The sequence below is a fragment of the Pithys albifrons genome, chromosome 10 (assembly GCF_047495875.1).
Source record: "Pithys albifrons albifrons isolate INPA30051 chromosome 10, PitAlb_v1, whole genome shotgun sequence".
Classification (NCBI taxonomy): Eukaryota; Metazoa; Chordata; class Aves; order Passeriformes; family Thamnophilidae; genus Pithys; species Pithys albifrons.
The window spans coordinates 10,821,074-10,835,392 of record NC_092467.1 but is presented as its reverse complement, the minus strand read 5'-3'; the positions used below and the strand labels follow the sequence as shown (position 1 = coordinate 10,835,392).

At 34.6% G+C, this 14,319-nt stretch overlaps 1 protein-coding gene across 6 annotated transcripts in view; it reads left to right on the top strand.

Moving 5' to 3' along the window:
• KCNT2 (potassium sodium-activated channel subfamily T member 2) overlaps positions 1–14,319 on the top strand; it is a 124,134-nt gene that overhangs the window by 39,140 nt on the left and 70,675 nt on the right. For 5 of the 6 annotated variants that reach the window (XR_011698608.1, XM_071564777.1, XM_071564775.1 and 2 more), the window contains exons 6-9: positions 2,263–2,322; positions 6,250–6,324; positions 6,833–6,916; positions 7,485–7,579. Coding sequence is in view for 5 of the 6 variants with exons in the window: in XM_071564777.1 (XP_071420878.1) it covers positions 2,263–2,322; positions 6,250–6,324; positions 6,833–6,916; positions 7,485–7,579 (314 nt within the window). In the remaining variant the exon portion in view is untranslated. The remainder of the gene's footprint in view (positions 1–2,262; positions 2,323–6,249; positions 6,325–6,832; positions 6,917–7,484; positions 7,580–14,319) is intronic. The other variant, XM_071564779.1, reaches the window with a different exon arrangement.

Genomic DNA, 14,319 nt, shown 5'->3' with positions numbered 1-14,319 from the left:
GTCAAGAGGTATAGAGAGAGTGGAGGAGCTTCTGTCTCTTTTGGGTTGTGCCCCAGAAGGGTGAGGACACCCTGCCCTGTCTTGTTGAGATGAGGCCTTGCCACCTTTTGCACTCATGTTAACTAAGAAGGTGAACATTTTCTTGTTAATTTTCTCTTCTTTTTCTGGGAGGTTTCTCTGGAAGAGTTTTTGGGACGTTTTCTGGTTGTGGTGGTTGAAATCTGTATTATTTGGTTGGGTGACTCGGTAGTTATTGTTGTTAGTCTGGTTTTCTTTCACTCACATTTGTATATGTATGTATTATATCATATTCTGCTTTTAATTGTTTTTCTTTTGTATAAGGAACTTGCTACTTCAGGTTTTGGTGGTTTTTTTCTCTCCTTCCTTTTCCCTTGGTTTGGGGGGGCCCCTTTTCTCTCTGTGTTGGGCACTTGACATTTTGCCAACTCGACCCAAGTCATATGTAAATATCAATTCAACGACTTCTGTTTAATGATCTTCCATTTAAATAGTATTGATTTACAGCACTGTAGCAACCTTAAAGCTGATGTTAGCAGGGAAATCTACTTGAACACCAAGTACAGCAAAAACATAAAAACAAGCTGATCTAACTGATCTGAGAGTATCTAGCCTTACAATGTATTTACAATTTGTTGAAGTATAATTAGATGCCCTTTTCTCTTAGAATTATCCAACTCTGTTGAGTCAAGTAGTCACTGTTTGCTCTAATGATGAGTTTAAATTTCATAGTTGCTTATGAGTAGGTTTTGACATGCCTCATGAACTTTCTTGTTTGATACTCTAAAGTTACTCCATAATGTAGAAGCTTACACTGTAGAGGGGGCTTTGTGTCAAAAGATGCACTACATCAATGCTTTGTGGGAGATATGAAATTTGTGGTTCAACCTCAGTGTCCTGAAGCCTGTTCATTTTAGGAACACTTTTTTTCCCACTCGAGGACAGTGCTGTGGGAATTCTTAGTGTTTTCTTAATAAGAATGACTTAACTTCCAGACTGGTTATACCATTATCTTCTTTCACCATGATTGGTGCAGTGCCATTATGAAAATGTGTACCTCTGTAATACACAATTTTTGTAAGGAAAGAATCCCTTGATGAAAATACCTTTCAATTCCTTGCTTAGCATATGCAGAGTTTGAATAATTTTTGACCTAGACATTCACATTACTGTAAAATTTAATTAAAACATACTGAGATACTTGTTTATGGATACAGTCTTATAATAGTAGGTAAATTTGATAAACATAGGAATGTATACCTATGTTTATATGTATGCATGTGTAAATACACATATATTTGTAACAACAGTTGCAAGCAATGATATATTTTTTGTTGGAAAATACAACCTGAGTTTATGTAAAACAGTAGTAATTACTTGGAAAAACTAATATATTTTGATTGTATATATTAATAATTTTCCAGTTCAAAGCATCTTTCTAAATTCTAGATAATGATCTTGTGAGTGCAAATAGTCCACTGTTCTGAGTTTTCAGTAGTTGTGAGCATTAATTTAAAATGAGAAATCCTGACGCTTGTTGGACTTTGGGCTCCAGCTGAATTTGTACATCTTGACAGAATATTCCCACAATACACATTAAAATACAAATGATTGCTATGCAAAGGATTTAAGTAAGTTTTGTAGTTATTTAATATCTATAAAGGTTTTTTTTACTATTTTAATATTTGACTATTTAAATATTTTAAAATTATATAATATATACACTAACAATATATAATTTAAGTGAAGGCTGGTAAATTGAGCTCAGGTGAATTTAAATATTAAAATCAATAATGATTCATCTGTATCATTTTTCAGCTTTCTGAATTAGAAGTGTTTGCTTTTTCACACATAACACCTTTACAGGATAGTAAACGGCTTCCATTATTTACAGCTTCCTTCTTTGTCTTGTGAAAAGGCCTTGGTACCTTTTAGGAACAGACAAATGAAACTTGAGAAACAATCTGACAGACTGTATGCAGCTTTCTAAACACCCTGGAAAGGCCACACTGTTGGATCTTTGGAGTTTTATACTTGGAAAAGAACAATGAGACTCAAGTCACAGCCTGTGCTTTACTCAGAAAAATAACTATATCTAAACTTCATGCTAAATGCTGTTAGCCAAGATGTTTTCACAGGATGCATAGAAAAGCTGTTTTATATTATTTTTTATTTCCATTGTAATGCTTATTGTCATATATTCTATAGAAGTCAGTATTAATATACACATTTTTTTCACTTAAGGTGTCTGTGGCTGTAATAAGTCTCTTTGAAACTCTACTGCTAAGTTATCTAAGCTACAAGGTAAGTACTTTTAATTTCTTTTAGGCATAATTCATTACAAAAAGTTAACTAAGTTAACTGTTTCAAGCTAAAATTCATGTGCCTGTGCCCACACTGATGTACAAAGGGGACCTTGAGAAAAACACACTTCGAGAGGATGGATATTGTCACAGGCAGCCCTGTTTCCAAATTTATGAGCAAACTAATATCCTAGACAGTGGAAGTGGAAGTCAGAAATTGAATATTCATTATTATCAGTTGTCCACTAGCACATTGTAATTTAAAACTACATTTTCAAAAGTGACTTTGATTCTTTGACACTGATTTCTCACTTGCACAGTTTTATGTCTATTCATAATGTATTGGGTATGATTCCCACTGATGTCAAAGCTGTAGTTACTCAATATATATAACTAAAGTTTTAGGCCTTTAAAACTGCACACCAAAAAACAAGAACAAGACAGTATAAAAAAAAAATTATGGATACCTACATACTTGTGTTATCCATCTCTCTGACGCTGTTTGCAAAATGCCAGGAAGTCATGTGTTGTGAATACAATATACTTTTGGATTTGCATTCTCCTTTAAAAGTTACATTTTTCTAACATTTTTATTGGTTTTCTTCATGACATTTTGTTATGCTCTATTCTAGTGGATTCTCTGAATTTTTAATATCTTCAGGAGAAAAATAAAAACCCCAATAATTTAAAATCATTTATCAAAGAAAATATGAAAAGATTTGGTTTCTAAAGCTGAAAAATCTGTGAAGCATAGTCTTTTTTAAAATTATTTTTCATATTACTGGCATTCAGGAACTATCAGAGCCACCACTGAATTAAAAAAGCTTGTACTTTATTGTGCTTATCCAGTGATAAGGCATAAATGTTTTCCTTAGTGTCCTATGATGCTAGGAGGCTTGCAATTGTCTGCTGTCTAAAAGTTATTCTTCTTAGTCCTTGGAGCATATATTATTTAGGTGTTGGGGGTTACAAATGCAAATCAATTATAGGCAGAAAAAATCCAAAATTTACATACCTTGGGGCCAAATAGGAAAGAGCAATCACAATTTGTACTTACCCTGAGTTTTTTGGGCAGCATTTTATCCCTATGCAATCTGCCTGTGATGTGCACCACGATGGATGTCAAACTCTGCTGTCCCGATTTGCTGCACACACCTGTCACAGAAGTTGAGGCACTTCTATGATGGCTGTATTTCCACTCCCCAGAAGAGGAAGAATTGCATCTGGAATGCAGTTTTGCAATCCTTCTGCTGCAAACACCCTCTTTCCTCTGGGCTTGTTTTCTTAGTTTTACACCAGTCTCATGAAGACAAGAAGGTTGTTATTTCCTCCACTGTAAGGCTTTTCTCAGCCAGTGGGACCAAAGGTGTCTTGGTTCATGTAAATCTGTGACAGATTACTTATTTTATGCCAACACTTTACAGTTTAGGTGTCAGTCAGAGAATTACCCAGGAAGAAAACAAGAAAAAGACAATTGTGTTTGCATTCATGTGCACATTAGTAGAATTTCACAAATAACTTGTAAAATAAATAAAGCATTCATTTAAGAGACTATCCCAAGGAATTTAACTTTTTGATACCTACTTGATGACATATGAGAAATGATTCAACATGAAGAATAGTGAGAAAATATCATGCTATTACTGTACAGTGAATTTGCTTTTATTTTTTTAATATGGGGAGGAACACAAAGAATGTAGCACTGTGCTACACTGCTGATACCTTGGAATCAGGAATGAATGATTTACAGTCTTCATTCTCACAGCTTAAACCATTGCATGAGGGTTTGCCCTTGGCCAGATCTCTGAAGGATGTCTACACTAGAAATCTCCATCCAAACTTGTCACAGACATCTGGCAATGCTGTGCTATCCCTGGTGCACAGGCAGCCTTAGCTGCTTTTAGCAGTACCACACATTCTCACTGTGGAAGGCAATTCTGCAGAAGACACGATGCATTTCTATGTGGAAGCCAGAATCCTACAGCTGCATGCATCCCTAATTACCTGGAGCCCATCCACACAGGCATTTTGCCTGCACAAGTGAATTATGTGACATTTCTTTCCCATAATGCAGAGAAGGAATCTTTTAACAGTAAAAATGAGGAAATTAGTGAAGTCACAAAAAGGGTCAGTTTGAAAATCAGATTTTGATTATTCTTACCAAAAAACCTCATCTTACAGCTTCATAATTTCACTGATATATCTGACTCCCACCAATTACAATTACATGGAAGATGTTAATCCCTGCCCTTTAGGTACAATGACTTCCAGGTTTGAAGAATAAGAATTTTGTGTGCTATGGAGTTTGTATTTAATTTTGAGTGGTTATGTCAGATAGTTATTTTAACAGGAGAGATAACTATGTCATTGTAACTGAAAATGTAATGCTCTGCTGCAAATTCTTGTAATATAGGGGGCATTGTTACTGCTTTACCTATGATGGAGTCTTGATACACAGCACTAGTAAAAATGTAATTCACTGAAGTTCAACTACTTTCCACAACCAATGCTCAGATGGGGAAAAAAAAGAAGATCCTATTGCTAGCAGTAAGCAACTTAAGAGATTAATACTACTTTCACTGAAATATGTGGGAACACCTCTAATTTCACGTAAGCAAGATCAAGTTCCAAAAAGCCCTGAAATATACTGAAGTGTTTGTGGCAGAAATACAGAACTTAATGTTGTAGTCCCAATTTGAATATTAAACACTAGATTTTTTTCCTTACTTCCCTCTCCAAAACATTTGGGGAAATAAAATTACAAAATAAAGACAGAAGATAAGGGCAAAGGAAGGAAGAAAGGACTCATTACAGAACATTGCTATCTTTCCCTAACCTATCTTCATTCCTCTTTTTAATACTTATTTCTTAATAAGTTAATATCTTAATAGCAGGATTAGGAGTAATAAAGAGGAAAGTCCAGACCTCTGTGACTAGCATGCAAATGCTAATGAAACAAGATTTAGAGGAAAGCTGGTATTTTTTCTTTGGAAGATATGAATATTTGCATATTTTTCCACAAACTTCTATCAGAAGGTTGTACATAACTCATAGCAAACATCAGTATGGACGGTAGGGCAGTGGCCTGTGCTTAGGGCTAATCCAGGCAGTTGAGATGATGGTAAAACCTTTTGAGCAGAGATTTCCTTTGCATCTATGTCTCTGCAACTCTTATTTTGTACTGGAGATTTGTCTCTAGTTTTTAGGTGTTCCAAGACAATTAGCATTATGATAAGAAAAAATTTGTCACAATCAAAAGCTAAAGCATTGCATTGTAGGATTTTAAAGCTTTGGAGGCTTCTAAGAAAAAGAATTGGAAATAGTTGTAGATAGATAAAAGAGTTTGCCAGAAAGGTAGTCAGTTGTATGATGTACAAAACCCCAAAAGTTATTAAAAAGATAAATTCCTTAGGACAGGAAACTCACCTCCTTATCTGAACACAAAAGCAGAGACAGGATGTTTGTGTGTGATTCCAAGGTACTTAAAAGAGCAATAGAAGACAACAAGAGCTTATTATTCTCTGAAAAAAACATGAAAAATTAATTTAATGAAGCTCTTCATTAGCTGAATGAATGAGTTGACTGGTTAACGCAATTAGAATTCATTTAAGTTACTAACTAGGTCATAGCAAGGAAATACATTGGCATATGGAATCAGAGAATTGCTCTAGTAAAAATATAAATTTAAAAGTATACATTTTTTACTTGTGAGGTACATTATGATAAACAGTATGAAAAAGAATCCAGAGTGGTCTATATTCTGTATTCACATTTGTCATATGTGTTTAAATCTGAGATGAATGATCTTCCTGAATTTCAGGTAGTGGGAGAGACTCCATATGTTTCATTGGAATATCACATATATTTCTCATCAGAACTATATGTAAGCCTAGTGTGACATTGTGGGTTTTCTTCCTTTTCTTTGAAGGGAAATATCTGGGAACAAATTCTGAGAATACCCTTTCTCCTGGAAATAATTAATGCTGTCCCTTTCATCATCACGGTAAAAATATTTGAATTAATACATTTGCACATTTCACTTTTATAGCTGCACAAGTACGCTTAATTTTTTTAAAGCAAATTTGAATCTTAGGTGGATGATGAGTTTGTGCCTATAGGAACACAAATTTGTCAACAACAAGACAGTTTGCAACTTTAGTGAATTAATAATACAGATCACTTTCCTTGTTCCTCTTCAATAGGACACAAACAAAACTAAAACCCTCTAACTCAAACTACAGCACAATCAACAAAATAAACCAGTTGGTTACAAAAATATAAGAATCTCATGTCTGCAGTGAAAACTGACTGTTCTTCTTTTATCAAATTATCTTGCATGCAGTTAATCACAAAGGAATAAAAAAGTCTTATTTAAAGCCATATCTCACACTAGAAACACATTAATAGTAAGTATTTTTCCCAAGTGTTTCATTGCTGTTTGAATAGAAAAGTCTATTCCTCAGAACATTCCTAGAAAAGCATCTAATTAATTTGTTAATTTTTTTTTTCAGATTTTCTGGCCAGTCCTAAGGAACCTGTTTATTCCTGTATTTTTAAATTGTTGGCTGGCAAAGCATGCTTTAGAGAATATGATTGTAAGTATGCAAAGGAAATAAATATTTTAGAATTTCTATTTTTTTAGTATATTATCTTTAGTGGGATTTTGGCAGTACAGTCCAACCTTAATAGGAAGCTAACCAGATCTGTATTTAGATTATACAAATGGTCAGGCATTACAAAACTGCTTTGCATCAAAATTAGAAAAAAATAAGGCATGAAATGAAATCTCAATTAGTATAAATTGTTACTGAGCCAATAAAGGAAATGGCAGTGGATGGTTCTTTTGCTACTCTGCCATTCATGCACAATTGTAGGGAACTCAACTGTTAGGCCTTAATTGGTCCTTGCAGCCTGTAATTTGTAAGCTAGACATGAGCAGACAGACCTCAAGGCAGCTTGCAATAGTATCAGAATGGTGCCAGGATGAACAAAGAACTAGTTCAATAATCACAGAATCACAGCTGGCTCTTTCGCACCCTTCTATATTATCAGCAGATTCTGAGTGCATTTGAATGACTGCATTTCTATATAATTCCTCTACAGAATCATCTCATGCCTTATTAATTCAAACCCAAAAATAACACCTATTTTCCATTAATACAGAATGATCTGCACCGAGCCATCCAACGCACACAGTCTGCAATGTTTAACCAAGTCCTTATTTTAATATCTACCTTGTTGTGTCTTATCTTCACTTGGTAAGTGGCCAAACCCCCTTTGTTTTTATTATATCTACTGGCTTTGGTTTTTTCACTATATGGGAATAAAAGCTTGTGGAAGCCATGGATTGAAATAAGAAGAGTGATCTGGTTCAGTGAAAGTGTTAACTAACACCTGGTCTGGCTGAGGTGCAGATACACTGGGTTTGGAAACAGTACGTGCATGCATGGGAAAGGGACTCCTTCTCACTCTGAAGGAAATAGAGAAGATGCAAAAACACAGGATAAAGGAGTAGGGGAAAATTTACATATATACCAAGAGTGCAATCTCAGCAGAAGAGTCACCCAGATTTGAAGAGTACCAACAGAATTGTATTGGCCCATACCAAGGTCACCTTCCTCAGTCTGGTGGGACATAGAAAAATATACAGTATCTCAGACTTGACACTTTGACCAAGTCAGGTTCCCATAAGGAGTACAGGGGATTTTAACAGCTATTAATAATCCAGATTAGAGAAAGTGTAGGATTTATTAATCTAGAATGCTGATGGTAGTGAATGGTAGGTTCAAACAGCCAAAATGTCTTACTCTGAAGAACATTTTGCTGAAAGACCTTAAAAACTTAAATTTATATGAGTTTGGGAAGCAAGGAGAAAATTTTATGATGAGGGCATTAAATAAAAATATACTTGGTTAGTGAAATTCATGGGATGCAAATTATTGGAGACTGGGAAACACCAGTTAATTGTCACATTTTTCTATTATGCCTTAGAGGAAGGCAGACTACATGAGTCTTTGGTCTGGTTATAAAGTAGCTCAATAGCTTGCTTACAAACAGAATTTTCTCATCAGTAGTGCCTGAGAAGTGAGTATCGTACACAGGGGGAATACAGGGTCGTGTACAGTGGGGTACAAAATGGGGTACAGTAAATAAAGGAGATGATTCTGTGTGGAAAGGCTAAATCACCTGTATTTATTTTGCCAGACAAGATGCCTTTAGGTCAGCACATTGATAAAGTCTGGTCTGTAATTTTGGAGACAGTGATTTGATTTTCTCTTACCTTATTTCTCTAGCTTGCTTTTCTGAAAGTCACTATTATGTGCCACCAAATGCTTTTGGTAATAACAGTGTGAAATAACACATGGCCTTTTCCAGCCTTGTCCCTCTCAGTCATTTATTCAAGAAGAGCAGTTTGCTCTAGCCAGCAGCTAAATGAATGGTCCAACTTTGCCCTTTGTCTTAGGGCCACACACCTATATAATGAAAATGCTGCTTGTTCTGGACAGTAATGAATTTTTGTAATATTTAATTTCCTATTGAATATTATGGCCCTTTAATACAAAATTTTATATGAATAAGGACTAGAATAGTTGAACAAGAATGCTTAAAATTCCATCACTGTAGAACTTGGATGTTTTCAATTGACTCCAATTTTGCTTTTTAATTTTTTATACAGTTGAAAATTATCAATATTATTACAGGACAAACAGTAATCCCACCAAAAATTATGCTCTGCTCAACTCTTGGATCATTGGTGATAATTTTTTATGGATGAGGGGATGGAACTCATTTGCAGATCAGTAAATTCATAAGACCAATTCCATGTATCTGTAGTTTACAGATTACATACAAGGATTTTTTTCTCTTCTTACTTCTGAGACAGATTAGGCTACCCAATGTTTTTTTCTTTCTTTAAATAACTCAGTGGCCTTATAACCAGAGCAATTATGCATCTACTAAAACGTGTACTTCTGTATGACAGATTGTTCAGCAGTTACTATTGATAGAGTTCTAGTGAAAGTTACAGACCTAGTCAAAATAGATGTTGTGTCATTTAGCTAATGGATGTTTGCACTTGTTTGTCAAATGGAATACTAATTATTTCTGTAAACTGTACAAGAAGACAAATAACAGTGAATGACTATTTCAGGCATCTTTCTGTGACACAGTGAATCATCTATTAAGACTTATTTTGAATTTTAAAGTGCTGTTAGTCATATACCACCAGTGTAGAAGGATTAGCTTGTGAAGGTGGCTGCAAACTGAGGTGGACATTTAACTTTTTTCATACCGAAGTCTGGACAACCTTTGTCTATACTTTCATTGAAAGGTTAATCAACATGTTTTACACTTCAGTGCTTTCAACATCCAAAAATAAGGATGCTTCCACACAATAATTTACAGAATAAACTGTAGCCTAAATGTCAATTACACAGTCACAATTCTCATCTAGAGGAAACAGTAAGTTGCTTGCCAGGATGAAAACAAATCCAATGATCTAGTCCAAACAAGACAAATCAAGACCTTATGATTTGGAACACTATGTTAAAAAGACAACAGCCAACCAAAAAAAAGATTAATCACACAAAATTAGACAAAAAAAGCCATCTCAGTGGTCCAGTTCCCCTCATGATCAATAAGTAGATACAAATGCCTCATAAGGGGACCTGAAGGGAGCTAAATCACCGCATGGAGGTCTGTACTTCTCTGCCCTTGTGTTGATTTTATCAGGAGCCTACAATGGCAGTTCTCCAAGAAAGATGCCTAGCCTTAAGTAGGATGAAGAGTGTTGGTGGATTATGTAATGTAGACTAAAATGTGGTTTTTTGGGTCTACAGTTCTGTCTGTGATGTTATGCTTTGTTTTACAGTAGTGTCAGTGCTCAGGACCAATCTCAATTTGATTTAGAGAGGTTTACTGCATTCAGGGACAGTACAAAATAGAACTGTGATTCTGTCTTTTAAAACCCAATGATTCTAAAGTGGTAAAGCACCTAAAGTCTCAGGACCTAACAGACTCCACAGGAGTTGCAGAATTTAAATTCCAGAATATTATACAACATTAACTGAAAGTTCTAAGTAACTGTAAACAGTACAAAATAAATTAATCAACTATTACAAGAATCCTACAAAGTACTGAAACAATAGTGGCTATACTTTTCTTTCTCTGAGATAAAGCAGATCTGCCAGGAGCTTGCTTTTTTCAAGCAAGGGATCTCTATTTTCTGTTTTAAATATTCCTATTCAGTGCTCTCTGAAGATAAGCAGAGATGTAGAAGTAGGCCAGGTAACAGATGCCGTACCTTCGACATCCATTGTCCCAGCTCCCACCCTGCCCTTGTCCTGCTTCTCAACTGCTGCAATCAGGGCAGCCTGTATGGTAGTTTTCCTGTGCGTGTGTGCAATTAGAGTTGAGGTCTATTCCAGACACTTCCTTATGTGACAGAACAATAAAAAGGCTGTGCAGCTTCTGGAAGGTCAACAGCAAAACATTTCTTAAAATACTCATTTGTTATTTGTGAGCAAATAACCTCCCAATTCAATTAGTGTTTATGTGAAATACTGCCTTCTGGGAAAACCTGTGCCTGAGCACAACATTTTCATCAGCTTTGGTAGGAAAAAACCATGTTGTCTACAGAGTTTATCTTCTCTGGGTATAGAAATTTGTAAGGGGGCTTTGCTAAAATCTGATGTGTAAGAAGCATGCGAAAACAATGTTGGCACAAATAGTTGCCAATCTAGATTATTTAAATAAAAAAAATTCAGATAAAACTCCTAATATTTCTTTTGGAATGTGAACTTTTGGGCTGGACCACACTTTTCCAACTTTCTAGCATGGGGGACCGTTTCCTTACATCCATATGATCAGTACTTAACAGCCAAAATCTTGCAGAAGGTGAGCAAGTATAACAAAAAATTACAGTGACAAAAATGTCATAAACCCCACAACTCATTTCTTTAATTAATTCCTTTTTCTGTGCAACTTTTGTATTGTGATAACACAGGAACATTACCATATACAGGTTTTTTCTTTGTTGAGATGTGGTATTTGGCATATTTAAAAAATACTCCAACATGTTTAAATTCAAGAGTTCAGATCTTAAAAACATATGTGTGATTAGTGCTGTTGAAGAGTGCTGCTTACAGAATACAGGATACGTATGCTACCAAAAAACTGGTTAGTTCTTTGTGAAAGGCAGATCAGAAATCACGTGTATTACAGGGAGAGCAGAAGTATTAAAGCCCAATCAGAAGTCTTTTTGGCTACCCATCAAACATAGTTTCTATGGAAACCTAGATAATTATACAGTGATTTTCATGCCATTTTAGTTATTAATTTGGTAGTGACATAATATTTCCTTTGTTAATCTTTTTAGATGTTTCTACATAGTTATTTCTAAAATAATTAGGTCAGCATCTTTCCCATGCTTCATGCAGGGAATTCTTTGTGCAACTGATGTAATGGAATATTTAAAACTAGACACAGACACCAGTGAAATTAATCACAATTTGAATAGCCTGTTTACTGTGGTCTGTGGAACAAAGTCTTAAAGGTTAGAAAGTTCAATCTAAATTACCTTAGTGAGAGAGATACATTTGTAGTCATCTTATTCTTAAAATAAAAAATACTCAGAGACTAAATGATAGATGAGAAAGCTGCCCTTCACAAAGCCTCTCTAAAATGGAGTATCAAGAACAGATTATTTACAAGCAAATCTGCCTATTTTTAATATATATAGAAGTACTAAATTAAGGCAGTAAACAATATGATTGAGAGATTTCTGTTTTATTTCACCCTATGAGTCAGGGCTTCATCTACTTCTGATCTATCCAGGTTACAGTCAAACTTTGCTGATTTTCTAGCACATTACCAATAATTTATTAATCCAAAAATCAACAGTTCCAAACATAATTTAGATAGAGGTGGGTAAAGTTAGATTTGAATAAATGTGAAAGACATAATAAACTTATTCACATTTTTAGTTCTCCATTGTTGTACCACACAGTATTTCAGTATTTTGTATGGTGCATACCACTACCTTACAGGTCAGGAAAATCATCTTTTGACAATTAAAGTGGTTGCAGTTTCACAGTCTAGTAGTATATTCTATAATGTTTTAAACTGACACTAGGAAGAATTTTCAGGCTGTTTTGCAAGACCTTTACTCTTTGTGGGAGATATTGAATTACTTTCCATTCTGAAAGTTCCAGCCTCTGTCCTGTGAATCAGCTTTGATCTTTCTCTTCTAATAATTTTTTTGCCACATGAAGGTACTAAAACTTTAGCAAGCAGAATATGCATATTTAAGTAAAGTGTAAAAGTAGATTCAAACCCAAACTCCTGCCCAAGAAGGAGATTCAAATATCTTTCTGGCTCTTTGCCAATGTTTTCCCCAATAAGTTTCAAGGGAAGTAAAAATGTCTCTCAAATAAGAAATGTTGCTAATAATTTACATCAATAATATTTTCATTAAAGTCATATTGAGAATATTAGAGAGACACAATATTTTGGAAAACATTATGCACTCTGAATATACCATTAGGAGAACAATTTTTCAGCTTTTATTATCATGACATCTTGTAATACAGTAATAATATTACCAGATACCATGACAAGCAGAGGTTGTTCTGGCAGCAAAGACCAATTACCATTACAAGTGGAGAAAAAAATAAGCAATATTGAGTCATATAACATTTGAACTGCTAGAAATGCAATTCTACAAGACTGCATCTCCATGGTATCCTTTCTTCAGCAATTGTATTTTGAATTTTGTGGGATATAATAAAACCAAGCTATTGTTAATATTAACTAATTAAGGCTTGTCAACACATGTAAAGCAACACATAAAATTCCTCAAAGTTAGTCTAAATGCACTCCTGTCCTGGCTCTTTTGCAGGAATTTAGCACAAGGTAGAGTGACTGTAAGGACTGTATGAAGTCTTAGTAGAATTAGAAATAAAGCTACCAAACTGTGATTTAATTTTTTGTGTCAAAAAGGGGAGTTTAGAGAAAATCTAAAAGTGATTATTGAAGGAGCAAGGACAAATAAGGAATAGCAAAGAAAAATATTCCATTAAAAATAATACTGCATTTTAGTATGTACCATATGAATTTCAGATATATCTGTCCTCAAAAGTATCAGCACTTGAAAAAGATCCATAAAAAATGCAGTCAGAGAAAAGAATTTGAGGATTAAGACACAGGTAAACTCAACAGGCATGCAAATCATTAGGATGTGAGTTTTCTACTAAGCTTTCCATTGGTTTGTAAACACACATGCACACATACAAACAGACTTGAAATAGGTAGAGACTAGGAGATATCCTGTGGGTAAATATGTTATATTTACAAAAGATGTATGTTACCTTTGTAAACAGGGGTGACAAGAATAACTTATGTAAAATAAAATGCTGGAATGAAAGTTGATGTGGAACATAACCAGAGTCTGCAGGATCTGAAATACTATATCATCATATTGGTAAAAAAAAAAAAAAATCTTAGATTCTGTTTTGGGAGGACTTAAATAAAAGCAGGTAAAGTTTCCCTTAAAGGGGCAAGTCAATATATAAAATAAGTATTTAAAATCTCTGCCTTCTACCCCTTTCATAACAGGAAGGCTTCACTTTATCTTTGCAGTAAAAAGAAAAACCTGATACTCACATGCTGTCCTTGAGGATAGTCTATCATTTCAGACAGCAGCAAATAGAATGTGACACGTAACAACAATGACTGTGCTGAGAATGTTACCTCAGCATTCAATGGCTGGCAGTAAACCACCACCACTCACAGCTCCTAGCTCAAAAATGAAGTTGTCATTAGCATGCAGATCTAAAAAACTAAATATATCTTTCATTGACTGATTCATTAGACTGACAAACAGTTTATTTTACAAAGATTTGGTATTTGTAGTGGTTTAAGCTAAAACGTAAAACTCTATTATTAGATGCCATTAGTTATTCTGGTTTGAGATCAGCAAAATTCTTTAGTGATTCGTTTA